Source organism: Ochotona curzoniae, unplaced genomic scaffold (assembly GCF_017591425.1).
Source record: "Ochotona curzoniae isolate NIBS_2020 unplaced genomic scaffold, NIBS_Ocur_1.0 scaffold_3208, whole genome shotgun sequence".
NCBI classification, from domain to species: domain Eukaryota; kingdom Metazoa; phylum Chordata; class Mammalia; order Lagomorpha; family Ochotonidae; genus Ochotona; species Ochotona curzoniae.
The window spans coordinates 20,556,166-20,577,436 of NW_024467106.1; the positions used below are offsets into that span (position 1 = coordinate 20,556,166).

The following is a 21,271-nucleotide window of genomic DNA, read 5'->3' on the forward strand; positions in this document are numbered from 1 at the left end:
GTCTCCTAATTGGTTCAGCTCTGGCAGTTTTGACCATTTGGAGAGACAATCAACAGATGGAATGTCTCTCTTCTGACTGTGCAACTGTCTTTCAAATCAAAATCTCTCTTTGAAAAAAAAATCATGGGAGATATCAAGTTACATGTAATATACACAAAAGCTCCCATCTGCTGCTTTACTTCCCAAAGGGCTGTAGGAGCCAAGCTTGGGCCAGGTCAAAGCAAGGGGCTGGGAACTTCATCTGGGTCTCCACATGGGCCCAGGGGCCAAAGCACTTGAGCCATCCTCTGTTGCTGTCCCACAGTGCAGCAGCTAGGACTTGAACTGGCACCCATATGGGATGTGAGATGCCAGCACTGCAGGTGGTGGTTTAAGTTACTACACTACAATGCCAGCCCCATTCGAATATTTATGCCATTGTTCATTGGCCATACAAAATTATCACCTCAAAAATTAGCCTGCTACAGATTTGTTAAATTTTGAGTCCCACTGTGGTTGCCTTGCCAAGGGCCAGACCAAATGATTTTGTGGACCTTACATGACCCACAGGCTTGTTTGTTTGTGAACTGAAAATAGTTTTAGGCTGGGGATGGATCGTGTTTGACCGCAGCAGGAAAAGAGGGTTTTCAGAGTGATTTCTTCTCCATGAAACTAAAAGTGAAGATGTTTAAATACAAGTATATTTACAGAAAAAGTAGCAAATTTTCTCAGTGTCCTTTATTTAAAATTCATTGTAAATAAGTACCCAGTTTTAAGCCATAAATTCATCAATGGGTATGTTGCTTTTAAATGATGTGAGAGCTCTGCTGAAGAACTTTTCTATTCATCCTGTCACCAAGTGACGCTGGATCCCAAGACCCAACTTCCCATTGCCTTGTGTTTGTAGTTCTTGAGAGGACCTGAAAGCTGTGTTTTAATATAGGACTGTGTTCTGGCATAGGACATCACTGTTCTACTTTGCTTAATAGGTATAAGGAGGAGAAAAAGTACACTCAGCACTCTTACCTCTTCCTATGACCTCAAAAGGGGTGGGGCTGGACCTGGTGTCACACTGAAGTGACTTCAGCAGAAATTGAAGCAAAAGCAAGTCATGCCATAATCTTCAAACAGAAGTATGTAAAAATATAGTATTTATTTCCAGGTTGTAAGGATGGAGTAAATTATTTTTACTTGGTTACTTAAAACTTTTATGTTTTGCAAATTTCACCCAAAGAGAATGTGTGTGTGTGAATATGAGGGTGGGGGAGAGGGAAGGAGACAGAGATGAATCAGAAAAACATCCCTTGCCTGTTTCCTTGGAAGAAGGGGATAGAGTAAGGCTGAGAACAATTGAGAGCTAAACCTTGTGAAGCAAGAGAGGGAAAACAAGGTTGAGCGAAGGCTTCGGCTTCTCCTGCTGATGGCTGCAGGTGAAGGATGCTGCACACGGCCTGCCACTTCTGCAGTACACTGGCGGTTCAGGCCAGGAAAGGCGAAGAATCCTAGGCTGCTCCTGATTCCATCTCAGGCCTCACGCCGTAGCTGTTGAGGCATTACTGCGATTCACCACAACTTCTTCATATTGCTTTTGTGTCAATAACCCTTCTGTTATACTTTTACTTTCTTCAAATTTAGGTAACACAACTGCAATGTAACCTTCAGTGGATGGCTGGAAAGGAAGTATAATATTTAGTACTGTCAAATGTTTTTTTTTTTTTAAAAAGACCCACACGTGTATGGATGTGTTTTATATTTGCCACAGCAGGTCAGATGCTGCTTGGGATGGCTGTATCCCACCCCTGTGGGCCTGTGTGCAGACCCAGCTCTACTCGCAATTCTAGCATCATCTGAGGGATGATGGCGGAAGTGGTTGGCTCCTTGCCACCCACAAGGGAAACCCAGTCTGAATTTCTAACTCATGGCTTCTGCTTGGTGTGCTCCAGCTCCTCTAAGCATTTGGGATGTGAAACAGTGCATGGGAGATTTCTGTCTGATTCTCTGCCTTGCAAATAAACAGATGAATCACAATTCAACGGTGGCTTTTAAATTCCCATGGAAGATATGTGGATGAGATGATATTCTTTTCCTCTTTTACCTTTTCTTGAAGAATAGATGGCTCGTGGAGAATGTTTTCATTCACTTCCATCAACCGTCCTCTCACACAACTATTAAAAACAGAATTACATGTAGGAAAAATAATATCTTTATTTCTCCTAAAATCATGACTCCAAGTTACTCACCTGGATATGGTATATTCTTCTCCATCCGAGCAGTAAATCTTACACAGAGGTGCAAGTTCTGTTAGAAACTGGGCTCCCTGAGTGATGAGAAGGAAGAAGGAATTATGGCCACATCTCCCATCTTCCCTAGAGAAGCAGCCCTCTGCAATGCTGGCATCCCATGCTGGAGTGCCTTCAAGTCCTGGCTGCTCCAGTTTTCATGCAGCTTCCTGCCACTGTGCCTTGGAAAACAGGCTATGATAGCCCAAGTGCTTGAGCCCCTGCCACCATGTGTAGATCAGGATGGGGCTCCTGGCTCTGGTCTGGCCAGGCCGGGGCTCTTAGGCTATGAGGGGAGTGAACCAGAAGATGGAAGCGCTCTCTTGCATGCTCACTCCATCTTTTGTGCACTTACTCTCCCTCTGTTTCTTTGTAGTTCTGCTTTATAAACAGCATAATTTTACAGGATATACATTCTCCAAAAATGATATTTTAAAGAAAATATGACAAATAATGGCACTAAAAAGAAAAATGACTTAAAATGTTAAAAAAAGTCACTCATTATTCAAATTTTTTTTAATTAATTACATTGCATTATGTGACAGTTTTATAGGCACTGGGATTCCCCGCACCCCTCCCTTATTCAAATATTTATATAGTAAGTGCCTACTGTGTGCTAGGCACCAACATGGATTTTGAAGAAAAGATTAAAGAGTCCCAGCATGATAGCCTAGTGGCGAAAGTCCTCAACTTGCATGTGCTGGTATCCAATTGCTCCACTTTCCATCCAGCCCTTATTTGTGCCCTGGGAAAGCAGCAGAGAATGGCCCAAAGTCTTGGGACCCTGCACCCAGATGGGAGGCCTAGAGGAGGCTCCTGGCTTTGAATTGGCTCAGCTCTGGCTGTTGCGGCAACATGGGGAGTGAATCAACAGATGGAGAATCACTCTGTCTCTTCTTCTCTCTGTATAAATAAAGTCTTTAAAAATAATTAAGACATGTGATGATAATAGGTGGTTTAGTTACAGACTAATAATATGCCAGCTGTAAATGAGAAAGCTACACATAGGCATAAAAATTTCAAAATTACAGGAACATCCATCGTAGACAATAATAAAATTCACCACCATGACAGTTCTATTGGACAGTTAGTTCCTGCCTTATTTTTATATTAAACAGATTAGAACTTTTTAAAAAAGACCTATTTATTTGAAAAGCAGTTACAACAGAGAAAAAATTAGAGATATGCACTCCATCTGCTGGTTCCACTTCCCAGTGACAATAGCCCGGATGGGCCAGGATGCAGCCAAGAGGTTCACATGAGTTCCTCATCTGGGTGCAGGAGCTCGAGTAACTAGCACAGCCTTTGCTGCCTTCCCAGGCACATTGGCAGGGAGCTGCATCTTAAGTAGAGCAGCTGGGACTTGAATGGGTGCCCATATGGGGTGCTGGTGCTGCAGCTTTACTCACTGTACCACAATGCCAGCCCCTAAGGAACTGTTTATTTAAGTATGTTTCTAATTAAGAAAAAGCATGTCAAATAGGGGATCAATAGCCCTTTCATTTCTGTTTTTGCTATATCACAGGGGAGTTGATTTTTTATTTTCATCCATTCAAAAAAAAAGTTTTTGGTTTTCTTATTTTCTCACTGACTCATAGTTCATACAATAGCACTGCTTGCTTCAGGAAAGTCTTCGATTTTTTTTTTTTTTCATTTCTTCAGTGACACACTGATCATTCAAGTAGCATGTTATTTAACTTCGGTTTTTATAAATTTTCTATTACCTTTCCTGTTGTTGATTTTGTTTTATGGCTTTTCATTGAATGGGACATATAGTAACTATGTAGTGGAGACTATCATACAGATGTGAAGATACAATGCTGTGTGCATCTCTATTTCCAAATCAAAGATGGATTCCCAATGAAACTCTTGCATGTATCTTGACAATAGGATGCTGGGCTCTGCCATTCTCCATACCTACAATGTCAGGTCACATTTAATAGCAGAATAACTGATTGTGAAGGACTATACTATTGTAATGACACGGGGTAAATTAGGATGGTGAGAATTTGGGAGGGGGGAATCATGGAATAATAAAATTAATTAATTCATTAATTTTTAATAAAAACGTTTAAAAAAAAGAAAAGCATGAACTTTGAGGAAAATCTGGAAAACAGAAGTTGAAGTGCCAAAATAAAAATAATTTACTCATTATCCCCTAGCCCACTACTAGCACTTTATCTTGAAATGTGTATGCATCTGAATGTTATGGCATGTTCTCTGATTTTACATAGTCCACTAGATGGATGTATTTGGGAGGGCTGGCGCATATTTACAAGGAGGCTCTTGCAGGTGAGACAGGAAGGTTTTATCTTGCTCTTTTTTCCCAGAAAATTTTCCTGTAGTGAACACAGACATTGGAGGATGAGGCACCCCTCTGCAGCACCTCCTCCTTTTCATTCAGTTGTTGCTACCTCGACATCACTCATCTGCATGTGGGTGCTTCATCTGAAAATATGGGTCAGTGTAACTGTAAGCTTTTGACAGGAGAAAGGGGGGCTCATCCCAGGGGAACTGTCGACAAGGAGTTTGTGGCAACAGGGCAGAATTACGTTGACTCCTTTCCAGCACCTGCCTGAGGAAAACGAACAACTACCATTTCGGAGATCTAATCAAAACCTATGCAGGCTGGGTTCATTATGCAGCTCCTTCCACTGTTACTTTAATACAGACCAGAGGAATTTCATTAAAAATAACTATTAAACTTGCTGTAATTTGTAGATTTTATCTTTTAAGAAAGCTACATATTTTTTCTGAGGGGGAAAAATCTAATTATTCAGAAACTGCAGCCTATTAATGGGAGTATACCAACAAGGATCTTCTAGGAACAGTGAGAACAGTGATCAGGAGTCTAAATACAAAGACATAAAGACCTCAGTCATCCACAGACACTTTCCCAGTCTCCGGCAGCATAACTGTAGGTTGGGAATAGAGAAAAAACAGAGAAGGTAAGACTGACTTTCCTTCCCACAAGAGTACCAGCAGTCTTGAGGAAGCCCTGCTAATGAAATGCCTGCATTGCCGAGAGGTGTCGAGAGTAGATTATACTACATCTTATTACTGATCGCCGTGAGGAGGTAGAAGGTACTGGCAACTGTGTATGAGATAGGCAATGCTTTAGGAATAGAAAAACGGTTAAGGAACAAATGCTGTTTTCTCAGACTGACCCATCTTCCTACTCTCAGGATTTTTCTTCTTAAAATACATGTGAAAATATATGGTGAAGAACAAAAAAATGGGAACCTACACTTTATAGAACTCAAGATACCGGTTTAATAAACTAGAAGGGACAAAACATCTTGTTGACGTTAGAGCTGTCCTTTCAAAAGCCCACAGTCTGCTCCTCCATTCAGGGGATGAGAAAGAGGTCCAGAACTTACTGAGACAGTCATTGTACATACTGAAATAGCCCGTTGTTATTGGTCTGAGAATTTCTTTAGGGTGCAAGTATACATAAAACCAGAGTGCCAGTGAAGCATGTTAAACTCATGTTAGCAGATTCTAAGACTGCCTGGATCTGGCCTTACTGTGAATACAGAGACATTAAGTAGATAACCACAGGATTATGGCCACGTACCCGCTTGAACTTCCCAGAGACCTTGTTCTGAAGTCGGCTACAGTTGCTACTGATCTGATAGGAAATGCTTGTAATCGTTTTCCCACTTTGAAGAACTGGATGAGACCCTGCTAGTGTGATGACACATATCCTGCAAGGAGAAAAGATCGATCCCAGGTTACTGCTTGCTGTACTCCTTCCTCTTCTGCCAAATTATCCTACGGGCACAAGTGTTTTTCTGACATTTGTTTAGTCAAGCTGTCATTGCCTCTTTTGTTCCTTTGGCTGACATTGCAGCATAACTGTACATGTGAACAGAGAAACAACAGAGAAAATAAGATTGACTTTCCTTCCCATAAGAGTACCAGAAGTCTTGAGGAAGCCCTGGGGTACAGGAGAGAGAGGCAAGGCCCGCCTGCGTGTCTAGGATACCACGGAGGCCTCTGCTGTAGCCGCCACTGAGGGCTCTGGCAGGCGGGTGCTGAGGCACAGGCTGCCTACCTTAGGTAGTAGCTGAGGGCCAGATCCTCCATTTGGACCTCTGGATAATCAAGCTGATTTGTTCAGACTGACTAAGCAATGGATGCTTATGACCATTGTTCACGACCATACCAGGCTAAATTTTGGTAAGGTGAAAGCCCAATTTGCTTACCGGTTAGAGTGCTGGAGTATACAGTGGTCCTCACAAGGTTTTCCTTTGACATCTGGAAGAAGGAATGAGTTCATTGGCTATGGAGTGAACAGCTCTCCCTACTATTCGTACTTTCCTGGGTTTTCTTATGCACATGCTGATCATTATTCAAAAAGTACACCTGAAGCCTTCCAAAAGTATTTACAGGGACTTGGCCCAAATAATCATTAATTTTTTTATTTCTGATAAGTTTGCTTAACATTCTGAAGCCTACACATAGTTGTTTTTGCACCAAAAATTTGCAGATTTGTCCTTAAGCAATACAACCAGATTCTGCTCTCTGAAGGTCTCTGTCGTATTTTGCCCTCTTCCCCGCACCTTGCTGTCATCACCTCGCCTCAGAGCCGGGATTTCATGCGTCGCGACTCAGTTTAGCTGGGAGCCCCGGGCCCGCCAGCATGGACCGCGAGGAGCTCGGCCTGGTTCAGCATCCCCGCAGGCCTCCCGCGTTGGAGCCCGCGCATCTCCACGAGTGTTCCAGGCCTCCCAATGCCACCTCCACGGTCCACACAGGAACGCCGAAGGCCGCTTCTCGTGAGGCGTGGCAGCGTGCGAGGCTCCTCCTCGGGGTCCCTGCACTGCCATAGAGGTAGGCCACAGCGGACGACCAGAGTCCCGCCTCCCACACACTTACCCGTTTTGTACCAGCGAGTAAAATAACGATCCACTAGCGACGGCACAGCCGGCTCTGCAGCCGAGGCCTCGGTAGCCATGGCGACCCCCAGCCCCACCGCCCTTCCTCCAGCTGGGCCGGCCTAGGCTGTGTCCTTCCGGCGTGCGGCCACGTCGTGCGCACGCGCGCAGCTCCCCTGCCCAACAGGCTCCGTCTCCAGTCCCCCCATCGCTGCGCTGTCAAAGCAGGACAAATCGAGTACCATTGGAGGGGAGAGAGGACGCGGGGCTAGCAGCGCCCCTCTCCCTCCTCCTCGGCCGGACAAAGTCCAACAGGGCCAGCGGCCCGCGAAGCCGCTCTCCGCTGGCCACGCCCCCGCCGCGGGACGTCACGCGCGCGCCGCTCGGCGCCTGTTGGGTCTGCCCAGCTCGTGCGTCGGTGCTCCCCGCTCGGCCCCTCGGCCGCCCTGCTACCTCTGTGCCTGGGAGCGGAGTGGCTGCAGCCCCGGCGGCTTCGGGGAAGCCAGCTGCGCGAGGCCGAGGACGCGAGGGCGGGCGCACCGCTGTCTGCACGTCCTCGGCGCGGCGCAGGTGAGTGTGGCAGCGACCGGGCCCTGAGCGCCCTGGCGCGGCCTGATGGAAGGGACCCAGGTGGAGTGAGGCGCGTGCTGCCTCCTTCCTCGACCCTCAGCTTCTGGCTGCGGACGCTCCCCCTGCGGCCCGGGGATGACAGCCCAGCCTCCGGATCTTTGCTGGGGGTTGCGATAGCGAATTCATTAACCCAGGTTGGAAAGCCGTGGCTCAGAGGTGGGGGTGCCGTGCCACGGGCCTTCATGGCATCGGCCTGATGTGGGTGCTTTGGTGATCTCCTCCCTTGTTCCACTGGGATTTCCGTGGAAGCAAGGACTACTTGGCTGCCGTGTTTAGAGTTTGATGGAGGTCGCTCACCCGGTCTTAGGATTAGGTACTGTGGGAGGGACAGCCACCCCTGAGGGAACCAGTCTCTTTTAGGAAAGTCAGCAGAAAGGCAGAGCGGACTGAGTTTTCAATTTAAGACCAGAAAAAATCTGTCCCCCGAGTAGGGGAAAATGTCTTTTAGTGGAAGAATAGGAAATTCTCCTTTTCTAGGTTGTACTTGTGTTGTTTGTGAAACACGCGTGTGATAATGTCACGTGTTGAGCACGTTCACTTGGGAGTACCCTGACACTTCTTCAGTCAGCGCTCAGTGTTTCAGTGTATCTGATCAACATGTTGGTGACCTCCCTGTCCTGTGTTAGCCAAGAGGGGAATGAAGGAACAGAGGAGCGGAGCAAATGGCGTTGTCAGAGTTAGGAGATTCGCAGGAGTGACCTGCGGTGTGGACAGAGTGTGAGCACATCTGAGAACCAGGAACACTGAATCAGTGGAGACAGGGGAGTTGAGGATTACGGATGTACAGAAAAGCGTGTTAGCAGACTTGGCTCGCGGGGAAACTCCAGAGGGTATTCCTGTCCTAGCCGTGAAAGGGCAGGCATATCTGTCCCTGAGGCTGAGGGAGTGAGAGTGGTGCGTGTGAAGTCGGAGCTGTTTTCGGGCAAAGCTGGGGGTGTGAAGGGGATGAATGAACTCACCCTTGTAGCTCCGTGCGGGTTGTTTGGTTGTTGGGCAGCAACTTTCCAGTGGAGAGAATGTAAAGGGTTGGTTAAATAGTTGTTGGAGGAACAAAAACTGAACAGCAGCAGCAATGAAGTACTATACCAGTGCACCTGGAAGAAGGAGCTGCAACCCTTAGCTAGGGTTAGGGGTCAGAACCAGGGGTGATGGGGGGCTGCTCCTCCTTATCCTTGGAGTTGGAGGGCAAGGGTGGCTCCACCTGTAGTGCCGGCATCCCATGTGGCCGCCGGTTCAAGATTTGGCTCCCATTTCTGATTCAAGTGTTAGATTGCCCAGGTGCTTGGGCTCCTGCACCTGTGCAGATATAAACATAGCATAGTGATACATAAACTCATCGTTTCACAGTGTCTTCCTATACACCTGAGAAAATATTTTTTTATTTCAATTCTTATTCTTTATGCACATATAAAGTTGGCTTAATAATAGTTATCTGATGGATATTAAAGTCATTTTACTCCAAAATTATCTGCAACTGCACGTTTATATACGTGGATTTTACATAGCTGCAATAAGTAGCATCTGATAACTTTAGAAATCCATCTGCGTTACAAAATTTGTAGTATGCAAATAGTAAAATGCTTTCCCATTCCGATTGTTCTTTCCACCGTCTCTGGGGCATCGCTGCCCTTCAGTGTTTTCTGAAGAATAAACGATGACATTGAGCCTTGGCTGTGGTGGAGGGAACATGTGAGTAGCCTCAGGCACGCTCAGCGTGTGGCTCAGTGCTGCGTGTTCTCTGACAGGTTGCTGCCACATGTGAGGATGTGGGCCTGTGTTGTGACTGCTACTTCAACACCCCGAGTTGTTCTGCTCAGGTGAACGGCCATTTATCTACTAAGTCCTTCCTTTCCTTCCCAGGGGTTAATGCTTCATCCGGGGAGATTTGTGCATTTCTTCTGGGAATTGCTTCATCATGCGAAATCTAAAGTTACTTCAGACCCTGGAGTTCAAGGATATTCAAGCTCCAGGGAAGCCTCAGTGCTTCTGTCTGCGACCTGAACTGGGGACAGTGCTGATTGGGTCAGAACACGGGCTGGTAGAGATAGACCCTGTCACAAGAGAGGTGAGTTACTCATGGAGAATTCCCATATGACCTCCAAACTCCCTTCCCTTCAGATGGTCTTTCATTACCTCTCAAAGAATTGCCATCTTCCTAAAGAAACATTCCTTTTGGTTTGTGTAGAGGTCGTGTTAGACTCTCCTTAAATAGTAAGCTACCTTTAACTCTACTATTTTAAGCCAAACTGACAAACTCTGATCTTATAATTTGTATGCGTATCCTGTTTAACCCTTTCTGCCATGTGAATGCACTAATAGGACAACGATGCCCGAGTGGGAGTGCACCTGAAAGGTACCCAGGAAGCCCTTTACCTGTACATGCTCTTCTGTGCTGCGGCTGACCGTGTATTTGTAAAAGCTCTGTGGGTTCATTTTGATATAGTCCCTCAGCTGCATTTTACTACCACTGTTTTTACATGCTTGCATTCTTACTGCCTTCCCCTGCACTCTGGAAATCTTAGAAAACCAAATACTTGGTTCATGTTTTATTAAACTTTTTAAGATAAAAAGACCATATTTGCTTCTGTGTATCTTGTGTTTATTTGACAAAAAGGTCAGGTTGTCTTGTTAAAATTGATAGAATTGTAATCTTAACTGAAAATTTGGATTTTAATTTAAAAACATCTTTTGAAAAGCTTTCATATTAAAAGAGAAGTATTTAAAGTGTTTTATTTCTGGAACTATTGCAAATTATTCTTGAAAGCGAGTTAATTTGCTGTTGTGTTTTCTTTGGTGAAAGGTAAAAAATGAAATTCCTTTGGTGGCAGAAGGCTTTCTCCCGGAGGATAAAAGTGGCTGTATCGTTGGGATTCAGGACCTGCTGGATCAGGAGTCAGTGTGTGTGGCCACCGCCTCTGGGGATGTCATTCTGTGCAATCTCAGCACACACCAGGTGAGGAAGGAGGGCACCACAGGGCGGGGGGCACCACAAGGTGGGGGGGTACCACAGGGCAGGGGCACCACAGGGCAGGGGCACCACAGAGCAGGGGCACCACAGGGCAGGGGCACCACAAGGCTGGGGCACCACAAGGCTGGGGCACCACAAGGCGAGGGGGGCACGACAAGACAAGGGGGCGCCATAAGGAGGGGGCATCCTGGAGCAAGGTGTTCGCTGGAGCATTTCAGCTTTTGACATTTTCAACTTTGCATTTTTGTGTCTATTTAAGAAAAACATTACTTATTTATTTGAAAGAATTACAAAAAGGGAAAGTCAGACAGAGAAACCTTCCATTGTTGGGTTCGATCCCCAGATGACCGCAATGACCAGGAGCTTCATCCAGGTCTCCCATGTGAGTGGCAAGCACCCAAACATTTGGACCAACTTTCGCCACTTTTCTCAGGCCATGCACAGGGAGTTGGATTGAAAGTAGAGGAGCCAGAAGACCAGTGTCACAGGTGGTAGCTTTATTTACTATGCACGACACAAGCCCCTGAGACCTTTAACTCTTAATCCTCTGGGTAGTACAAAGTAAACCTTGCTCTCACTTCATGGTGAGAAGTATAAAGGGCATCGTTTTGTAGAATGTTTTTCTTGATGGCTGTACTCTTTCAGTCCTCTTTTCTCTAGTGTCTCTCCTGTCCCTCTGTGGCTTCTCAGTTGTCTGCAAGACAATGTGCTCTTCCTTATTTTACCTTGAAAGATCAGCGTTGTTTGTTCTCCAAATACTTTTTTAGCTACATCCTCCATTCCTGTTCACGTGTATATCTTAATGTTCTGGTTATAATGGATATTTTTAAAGATTTATTTATTTAAAATGCAGATTAACAGAGAGAAAAGGAGAAACGGAGAGAAAGATCTTCCATCTGTTGGTTCACTCCCCAAATGGCCACAATGGCTGGAATTGGCTTGGTCTGAAGCCCAGAGCCTGGAGCTTCTTCTGGGTCTGCCTTGTGGGTACAGAGTCCCATGGCTTTGGGCCATCTTCCTCTGCTTTTCCAGGCCATAAACAGGGAGCTGGATGGACAGTGGAACAGTCGGGATACGTACTGGCATCCATATCGGATACCAGTGCTTGCAGGCAGAGGATTAGCCAATTGAGTCTTCACAATGACCAGGAGCCCGGAACTACTTCTTGATTTCCCGCATGTGTACAGGGGCCCAAGGACTTGAGCTGTATATTGCCGCTTTTCGGGCATGTTAGCAAGGAGCTGGATCAGAAGTGGAGCATTTAAAACTCAATCTTGTGCCAAATCGTATGCCAGCACCACAGGCAGAGGAGTAACCTACCCTTTTTTTGCAGTTGATTCTTAACTGCTCTGTTTGTGCCTTCATGCTTCAAAACTGCTTTACCTCCTGTTTTCCTCTGTCTCCCAGCCTTGCTATCAGTCTTTGAGACAGTCTCAGACAGATGTTCCCAGAGTCTCCTGAGATATTCGTCATTACTTGTTCTGAGACACTTTATTTCCTAGAACCTCAGTAACACAGCCTTAATCCTGCTGTGGAGTCATCCTTATATCTCTTGTGAAGGAGCTCTGGGAAGAATGGGCTGGCCGTTCTAGAGCTTTTGCCTAATATCATGTCTGATCTCCCATGCCTGTTACTGACAACATGCTGAACAAACTCACATTTGTATCTGTTATTAATTCTTTGGATTGAGGTCATAATAAATTTTTCCTGGAACTTAATGTTCTGAGTCTCCCTTTTTCATTTTCCATCTCAGCTGGAATGTGTTGGGAGTGTTGCCAGTGGCATCTCTGTCATGAGCTGGAGTCCTGACCAAGAGCTGGTGCTGCTTGCCACAGGTAGGGCCCTCGCTATTCTAAAACGTTATCCCTAATATCTTATGACTTTATGTTGTGGTGTTTTAAAAAAATGTGTTTAAACAGTAATACTGCTACTGTACTGCAGAGTGAACGTGTTTTACCTGTTGTATGTTTTTAACCTTAAGGAGGTTGCTAAAATATCAGCAATATTTAACTCAGTCTGGTATCAAGAGTTTGTATAAGCATATCTGAAATCTTGCGTTGCTGATGTTTTCCACTGAGTTGTCTTTTCATGCCAAGTGTGTTTAGTCAACAAGTATCAGTTTGAAGAGATGTCTTGGGTTTAGAAATGGTGAAGTTAGCTGGAAGAGGGCTATGTGGACTTCACATTTAGCTTTACAAACGAAGTGGCTGAGAGCAAGCACCAAGTGACTTGTCTGGTGGAGACTTTATTAAGTCAAGACATTGCCAGTGCATCCTGTCTGCCCTGCTCAGACTGTGAGTCTGCACTCTAGCGCGTAACTTACAATGCCATAAATACTTTGGAAAGGACACTGTAGTGTCATATGAGTGAACTCATTTTTGTGTGTGCCCCTGTAAGGTCAGCAGACCCTGATTATGATGACAAAAGACTTTGAGCCAATCCTGGAGCAGCAGATCCACCAGGATGATTTTGGTGAAGGTGAGTGCAGCTTTGTCTGAACCCTCTTGTGTCCTGAGATTTCTCCTCAGCTTTAGTCATTTTCTTGCATGCTGAGCTTTGGTGTAAGCCAAAGAAATGCATAGCCTCAACCTCTGTTATTAAATGTTTTTGTGTCCCTTTCCTTTAGCCCTTCCCAGTAAGCCCAGCTCTGGTGCCTCTCCTACTCTGAAAGTCGGTTTTGTTAGTAACTTAGGGAAACAAATCTGTGCTTGAAGTCACTTGTACGGCTATTGGCCCAACCCCAGGGAAGGACTTAGCATTGGGGTTTTGGTAAAAGGGATCATACAGGCTAAAATAAGTGTTTCTTTTGTACAGTTCTTGGGAGAAGCAAACAGGCAGGTTTCGTGCTATGCCAAAAGTGCTGCCCATCCCTAAACTTCTCTGTTCATCCCATTTTGCACAACCTTTGCTGTGAAGCTTCATGTTTTTGTAGGGGAAGCATTGTGCTTTAGAAAGAATCCCAGACTAGAAAGCAGAAGCTCTGTGTTCAAATTTTGGGCTCTCTCTTAAGAGTCTCAGTCTCATAATTCTATAAAAAAAGCTATGATTTACAGTCCTTTCTACTGTGGTGGAAATGTTGATACATTTGGCTGATTTAAAGCTCATAATTGTCTTCTCAGCAGTTATCTTGAGTTTTGGGTTGTGTTATATGTGGGCATATTGTGTAATTTCTTCATGTCTTATTTTTCATGTAAGGTGAGGATGAAATTGCTGACTTTGTCCTCAAGGAAATGTAGATGTTTAAAATGGCAGTGACTTACTTTCTACAGTAGAGGTATTTCAGCTGCTGCCCAGTCACCCCTGCATATAACACAATACATCTGCAACTACCAACTGCTGCACCCAAGTAACTGTCAGTGACCAACTTTGTAGAGAACAGCAATCAAACTTTGATTTTATTTCATTCCATGTAACTGATTGGCTGTTGTGTGTTTTCTCAATTGTTCTCCAGGCAAGTTTGTCACTGTTGGATGGGGCAAGAAGGAGACACAGTTCCAAGGATCTGAAGGCAGGCAAGCAGCCTTTCAGATACAAATGGTAAGATGGTTTTGATGTTCAGGAACCTAGGTTGCAAACCATGGACTTTCTACCACCTGCCAGGGCCCAGGTGAACACTTAGACACCAATAGAACAAAGTCTGTTCTGCTTTAGGTAAACTAGTCATTTAGAGCCCTCCAGAAATGAGTCACCTTAGATTATTTTTTTCTTGTTCATTGCCAATTCCTTCTCTGATTTTTCAGTGTAGATAATAATTACAGTTGGCTTAAGAAATGAAATATGACAGAGAGAGATGAAATGTTCTGTAGCCCTTCCTGATGTCCTTTCCTCTCTTCCCAGAGAGGGCTGCTGTCCAGTAGTCATATTTGAGCAGTCAGACATGTGTTTCCAAATGTTTCGAGATAAAATACTTTCTGATATTTTTTTCTTTTTGGACAAAACTTTTTTAAAAAAAATTCTTTCTCAGGCCCAGTGTGGTAACCTAGTGGCTAAAGTCTTTGCCTTGCACACACCAGGATCCCATATGGTTGTCAGTTCTTGTCCTGGTGCCCCACTTCCCATCCAGCTCCCTGCTTGTGCCTGGGAAAGCAGTCGAGGATGATCCAAAGCCTTGGGACCCTGCACCTGCATGGGAGGCCCGGAAGAGCTCCTGGCTATTGTTCAGTAGTAATCAGAATCAGATTGTTTTCCATATTCTCTTAAACACTGGAGACGACATTTTGTTCTTGTAGCGTATAGTGTTAGGAGTCGGCTGGCATTGCCAGAATTGGATTTTATTTGTGGTGTGAATTACTCAGGTAATGGGAAGAGAATCTGCATTCTAATACAATGCACTGCTTAGTAGTCTTTTCTAGCTTTTGTTCTGAAACTTTCTCTATAGGCTGTCTGGGTCCTTTTCTTATTTGAAAGTTCCCTACTATCCTTCAGAAAAGAGAGAAAAAATATTCATAGGCTGGTCAGGTGTAAATAATCAACCTAGTCGGTTTGATTTTTAACTTGATTTGCTGCAGTTCATTCCCTGCCTGGCTCTCTTAGTGCCCAAAAACACTGATACGGGAGTGTACATTGTGTATTTCTGTATTGTCTTGGATTGTTGATCACTCATTTGTTGAAAAGTGTTTATTGGACACTTATTATATGTCAGCTTGGTCTGAGGCACTGGATGTATTTGTACAGCAGAGAACACCCCCCCCCCCCTTAACAGGGCAGACATTGTATTGGAGAGAACAGACATTAAGATGAAATCGGTTTTAATACAGCATGTCAGAAAATGAAAAATACTATGAATTAAAATAAAGTAGAAGAAGGAATACTTGTCAGGGATGTGTGGAAGTGATCAGACATGACTACAGCATGGCATTGCTGTCTGATCAGGAACCTGAAGGAATGAGTAAGCAGTATGAACATTGAGGGGGTGGGACGCAGGCAGAAAACAGGGAGCAGCCAGTTCTGAGGACTGAGCGACGTTATTATCTTGGGTATTCAACAAACAGGGAAGGGTGGGCTGTGAAGTCAGAGATGTGGGAAGGGAGAGTATCTTAGCCTGCTGTTACTGCTTTTACTTTCACTCCAGTTGACATGGAAACATTGCAGGGTATGAAAAGAACAGTAGGATCTGATTTGTGTTTTCAGTGGCTCATTCTGGCTGTTGTGTTCAGTGGACTGAAGGGAGTGTGGGCAAGTGTGGGTAGCTCTTTGAGTAAACTGTGCACTGATAAGATACTAGACAGATGTTGAGAAGTCATTGGACTCAGGATGCATTTTCAATGTAGAGCTACAAGATCTACTGATGTAGATTTGATATGAGAGAGAAACTAAGCATGGTAGCAAGCTTTGGGTCAGACCAAATAAACAGTATACTTATATGTGGACATGTCCACATGCTACCCTCTGGCATAGAAGAGTCAGTACCTTGCATGTCGTTGTGTTTTCTGTCCTTAATTGTTTCTAGCTACATTTCATAAAATCCATGTTCCAGCCCTCAGCCCTTCAGTAGAGGAAGTTTGAGTTTTAGCCCACAGGCAGTTGCTCTAAAACTAAGCCTTGTTTGGCTATCCTTGTAGTCCCGACTGTGCTGATCGTAGGTAATAGTAGTATTCTGACTTTCTGGAATACGATGAATGCTCAGGTGTCATTTGTCTCCCACCCGAGCAAGTTGGCTGCTGTCCTCAGGGCTCTCAGGGCAGAGCTGCACGTTTCAGTAGGGACGTCTCCTCAGCTGTGGAGTGAGAAACCCTGTGTTCCTGTCAGTGCTGCTGCCTTGCCCACCTGCTTCTCTCCTGCTTAACTCTTCTGGGGCCTGTGGGGAAGTTTATCCATCTGTTAACTAAGGCTGTGCCTGGGAAGTGTAGACAAGTGGATAGTTTTCTTAGCTTAGTAAACTTGATTTAATACCTAGATATGTAGGTGGGTTTTTTTGTTTGGTTGTGCTGCCAGGGCACTTTTAGTTTTAGTGCCCTCAGGATTTTTCAGTTCTCTCTTCTGGGTGATTTGGGATGTTATGAGCTCTTCTGCAGGGGCCCCTGAGGATTCTGTGAGGCTGGTTTGCCAGGTGGCTTGAGCCTTACACAGATTTATCCTAACTTTGATCCAGCAGTGATACCGGTGTTTCTTCCTCTCTCAGCCTGAGTCAGCTTTGCCCTGGGATGACCATAGACCACGGGTTACCTGGCGTGGGGATGGACAGTTTTTTGCTGTGAGTGTTGTTTGCCCAGACACAGGTAAGGAAATATATATACTTAAGCCAGAAGCATTGTTTTAACCTTGCTAAAGTTCAACGAAGTTTCTTTTACTTTGAGTGTTAATTGTGCATGTCAAGTACAGGTGTGCTGCTTATACGATAAAGCCATTTGGAGTTAATAATCAGTGGAGTGTATGAGAGTATCTGGTCCTCTCGTATACATTTTTTAATAAGATTAATCTGGGGCGGTTTCTTATTTGGGGAATTCTGACATGATGATGTTGATTCTAGTGTTTGAGGTATGTGTGTGTTTCACTTCGCCTGCACCACAGGGGCCCGGAAGGTTCGAGTGTGGAACCGAGAGTTTGCCTTGCAGTCCACTAGTGAGCCCGTGGCAGGACTGGGACCGTCCCTGGCTTGGAAGTAAGTGGGAGAGGAAATCTTGGGACTTCTTTCTTGGCTACTTGCCTGGAACTTGGATGGGGACATGGTCCCCTCTGAACACACACGTTTATGTAACACCAAAGGTTATTGTATTTTCTTCGTTTGGCTGTAGCCTTCTGTCTTTCCATCTTGCCTTAACTTGTTTGTCTCTCTCAAGTCTGGATTCCAGTTGATTAGTAGGTTCTGGGCTTCCTAACATTTCATCATTTAAAGATGCACATATTTGTAATTCTAGAGTTATGGCTATAAATTATGCCCAGTGAAAACATTGTAAAAAACAGAAAACAGAGCCTGGTATTGTGTACCACAGAAAACTGCCTCTTGCAATGCTGGCATCACACATAAGCTCTGGTTCATGTCCTAGTTGATCCACTAACTATCCAGCTCCCTACTAATGGTGTTTAACAGGGAAGTCCCAATGTGACCAAGCTCTATGAGGAAAATAGAGCTTTTGTGGAAACTAGGAAAAGAGCTTCCTTGCTCTGCACAGACTCTCACAGTCTGGAATCTGCTTAGAGAGGAACCTGCAGACTGGGTTTCCCTTATATCTCTGGTCCACTACCCTTGTGAGGTCACGATGTGCCTGTCATGTGCAGCCCCAATTACAGATGGTAGAAATACCTCTTCTCTCTCAGCAACCTCTGTTAACCTCTTGAAGATTCACACGTCTTGTTTCTCAGCAGAATTTGAGTGACATTGCATGGTATAGCAAGAGAAATGCATGTTTCAGTTAAGACTCTAGAGATGAATAAAACAAGCAGATTGGGTTGTTTTTGGTAATTGGGAAAATCTCAAAAATACTTGCCTAATCATAAACTATTTGCTGGAGTAACATAATTGAAGGATGTGTAGTTTTCAGCTTGTAGGACTTTATGTTTACACTGTTTTATATGTATATAGTCACATTTTGTTTTGTTTTTTAGTTATGCAAGTATAGTTTGTACGTAAGGCTTCATGGGCAAATGGAGGCTTAGTGTATATTAGAAAAATTTCTTCTGGTTAGGTGCAATTCTACACTGGGATGAACTGGCTTCCAAGTATGAGGACCTAAGGACAAAGCTTCCTTGGATAGAGTTGTTTTCTGTTTGTTTTTTAGCTCATTGATTTTTGCTTAAAGAAACCTTGTCTGAGTTCCACCTTGTTCTCGTGGCAGCTGATTGTACTTTGGGATGTTCTAATGCTCGGGTTTGCTTTAAGACCCTCAGGCAGTTTGATCGCATCTACACAGGATAAACCAAACCAACAGGATGTTGTGTTTTTTGAGAAGAATGGACTTCTTCATGGACAGTTCACACTTCCTTTCCTCAAAGATGAAGTTAAGGTGGGTTATGGGCACAGCCAGAGGAATTTCCACAGGTGCAGGGAAGGATTGTGTGTGGTGTGACTAAGGAAGCAGAGGCTCCAGAATAAATAATAGTAAACATGGAGGCTGCTTGTGGCTGCTTTTATTACTATTATTGTTGGAGAGATATATTTTTCTTCTCCACCATTTAAGACATACATAGCGAGTTCTAGGTGATTTTGTTTTTGATTTTACTTTTTGGGGGGGGGGGAAAAAGCATAATTCTCCAGTAATAAAATTATATTTATAGCGCATAAACCGTAAGCAGTATAAGTGCCGTTAAGATCCTAAAGCAGAAACACACTGGGCCTGGCGTGGTAGCCTAGTGGCTAAAATAGTCGTCTTGCACATGCCAGGATCCCATATGGGCACCAGTTCTAATCCTGGCAACCCCGCTTCCCACTCAGCTTCCTACTTGCGACCTAGAAAAGCAGTTGAGGACGGCCCAAAGCCTTGGGACCCTGCACCCATGTGGGAGACCCAGAAGAGGCTCTGGGTTCTTGGTTTTCAGATCGGCTCAGTTCCGGCTGTTGCGGCCGCTTGGGGAGTGAATCATTGGGTGGAAGATTTTTCTCTCTGTCTCACCTTCTTTCTGTAAATCTGACTTTCCAATAAAAATAAATAAATCTTAAAAAAAAAATCCTTGCTGAAGCAGAAACACACCAAAAGGTGTGGAGTTGTAAGTATCCTACAAATTGAGACAAGAATTTTATGAAGTACCATGTACCTGTCACTCACTTTCAGCAGTCACTGCCATTTAGCAGAAGCCTTTTTTCATCTCTCCAACTTGGCCTGCACACACACAGGCTTATTTTTGTTTTCTGTAGTTTTGATCCCAGAAATCGTATTTTCATATTTATCTCTAACAGTCAAGAACGTTTTTCCTCACATAATCACAATTCCATAATTATACTTAATGTTGTCTAATAGCCATTCTATATGTTTCTATTTTCTCAGTTGTCTAAAAATGTTTTAGCATAATACGGTTTTCAAAAATGATCTGTGTATAAGGACGTTTCTAAGTTGTTCAGGGACTCTGAGCTTTCAGCTGGTTGTTAGGATTTTGCTGTAAATGCACCATGCAGACCATTGCTCTCTCCCACTAGGTAAATGAGTTGCTCTGGAATGCAGATTCCTCTGTGCTTGCTGTTTGGCTGGAAGACCTCCCCAGGGAAGAAGATTCTGTCCTGCGGACCTACGGTAAGACCGCTGAAGCGTCTTGGCCTCATGCTCCATAAAATGTAGTTGAAAGTGGAAAGTTCTGGGGTTACCTTCATTCCTTCTTAGTTCCTTACAGAATCCGACACTGAAGTGGGTATTTGGAGATAGAGGAGTGGTTAGATTTTAGTTATTAGGGGACTTCACTCGCAGGTCAGAGTCCTCAGAGGAACAGAACCAGTAAGCAAACACATACATGTGTGTGTTGCACATGAGAGAGTACTGAAAAAACTGTCGAAAATGGAATTTTGAACTGTTTATTTTGGTGCGAAATATGTTTGGAATCTCTGCATGTGTATCATAGGGGGAGGGAGGAAGTTAAAGAAGAATTAGATTTAAGTAAGATGTTTTATACCTTCTAAAATATGTAAGTGATGTGTTTTTTAAGTGTTAATATATGAAAATATTATTAAATGAAGGTGAAAAGAAGAAAAAATGCTGAACAAATTTCTTCACTCAGCAATAAGCACTTAAACTTGTCTTCTGGATTGTCTTGTATGTATGTCTCACTATATCCATACATAGATTTCAGATCTGTGTGTACATATGATCTCATGTTTGTTAAAAGTATTGATGTGATGCACAGTCTTGTCATTGATTTTGGCACTGTATCATAGGTATATTTCCATTTCACATACACATCTGCATTGCTCAAGTTGCTGTGTAATATTGTTTGTGCCAGTTATTGATTCTCATACTGCTAGACAAAGTTTTAAACTTCTCATTATCACCAACAACAATGCACTGACCACTTTCATTCATATATCTTTTTCTTTTCTTGATTATTTCTTTAGTGACTTCAAAACTCTTCAGATAATAGAACTTTTTAAACTGAAATTAAGAATTAAGGAATTCATTGGAGTGTTGATGCACCTTCAGAAACTCAGAGTTGGATTCAGTGTATTGGAATAGAGCTACTATTTAGTGTTTAATGACAGTCCCTAAGCTGTGTAACATAGGCACAACTGAGAACCCCTGCTGACTAGTGAGTGAAGGGACGGCATTGTGATATGTTCAGGATAATATTGTACCTCAACAGCTCCAACGTCTGTGCATGAGCCTGTGATTTAGGTTAGCGACTCAAGGCACCATAGAAGTGTTCTAACAGTTAAGAGTAAATGAGCAGGGCCCAGCGTGATAGCCTACTGACTAAAGTCCTTGCCTCATATGTACATGCTGGGATCCCATATGGCTGCTGGTTCTAGTCCCGGTGACCCTGCTTCCCATGCAGCTCCCTACTTGTGGCCTGGAAAAGCAGTCAAGGATGACCCAAAGCCTTGGGACCCTGCACCTGTGTGGGAGACCCAGAGGAAGCTCCAGGCTCCTGGCTTCGGATTGGCTCAGCTCTGGCTG

The 21,271-nt window shown here is 44.2% G+C and overlaps 2 protein-coding genes across 4 annotated transcripts in view; one reads left to right on the plus strand and one right to left on the minus strand.

Moving 5' to 3' along the window:
• Positions 1–1,115: 1,115 nt before the first annotated feature.
• Positions 1,116–7,449, minus strand: ABITRAM (actin binding transcription modulator). The gene is made up of 6 exons (XM_040962922.1): positions 7,140–7,449; positions 6,467–6,518; positions 5,836–5,965; positions 2,220–2,296; positions 2,075–2,144; positions 1,116–1,648 (listed from the first exon to the last, which is right to left on the minus strand). Exons 1-6 carry the CDS (start codon positions 7,216–7,218, stop codon positions 1,511–1,513), a joined length of 546 nt encoding a protein of 181 aa, XP_040818856.1. The 5' UTR covers positions 7,219–7,449; the 3' UTR covers positions 1,116–1,510.
• Positions 7,450–7,577: 128 nt separating this feature from the next.
• ELP1 (elongator acetyltransferase complex subunit 1) overlaps positions 7,578–21,271 on the plus strand; it is a 60,525-nt gene continuing 46,831 nt past the window's right edge. The window contains exons 1-10 of one of the 3 annotated variants that reach the window (XM_041004414.1): positions 7,578–7,708; positions 9,629–9,833; positions 10,569–10,721; positions 12,490–12,571; positions 13,134–13,214; positions 14,188–14,273; positions 16,858–16,954; positions 17,247–17,337; positions 18,556–18,679; positions 19,807–19,900. In XM_041004414.1, coding sequence (XP_040860348.1) covers positions 9,684–9,833; positions 10,569–10,721; positions 12,490–12,571; positions 13,134–13,214; positions 14,188–14,273; positions 16,858–16,954; positions 17,247–17,337; positions 18,556–18,679; positions 19,807–19,900 — 958 coding nt within the window. In that variant the 5' untranslated portion in view covers positions 7,578–7,708; positions 9,629–9,683. Of the gene's footprint in view, positions 7,709–9,354; positions 9,834–10,568; positions 10,722–12,489; positions 12,572–13,133; positions 13,215–14,187; positions 14,274–16,857; positions 16,955–17,246; positions 17,338–18,555; positions 18,680–19,806; positions 19,901–21,271 lie in introns of those variants that run through there. The other 2 variants (XM_041004413.1, XM_041004415.1) reach the window with 2 other exon arrangements.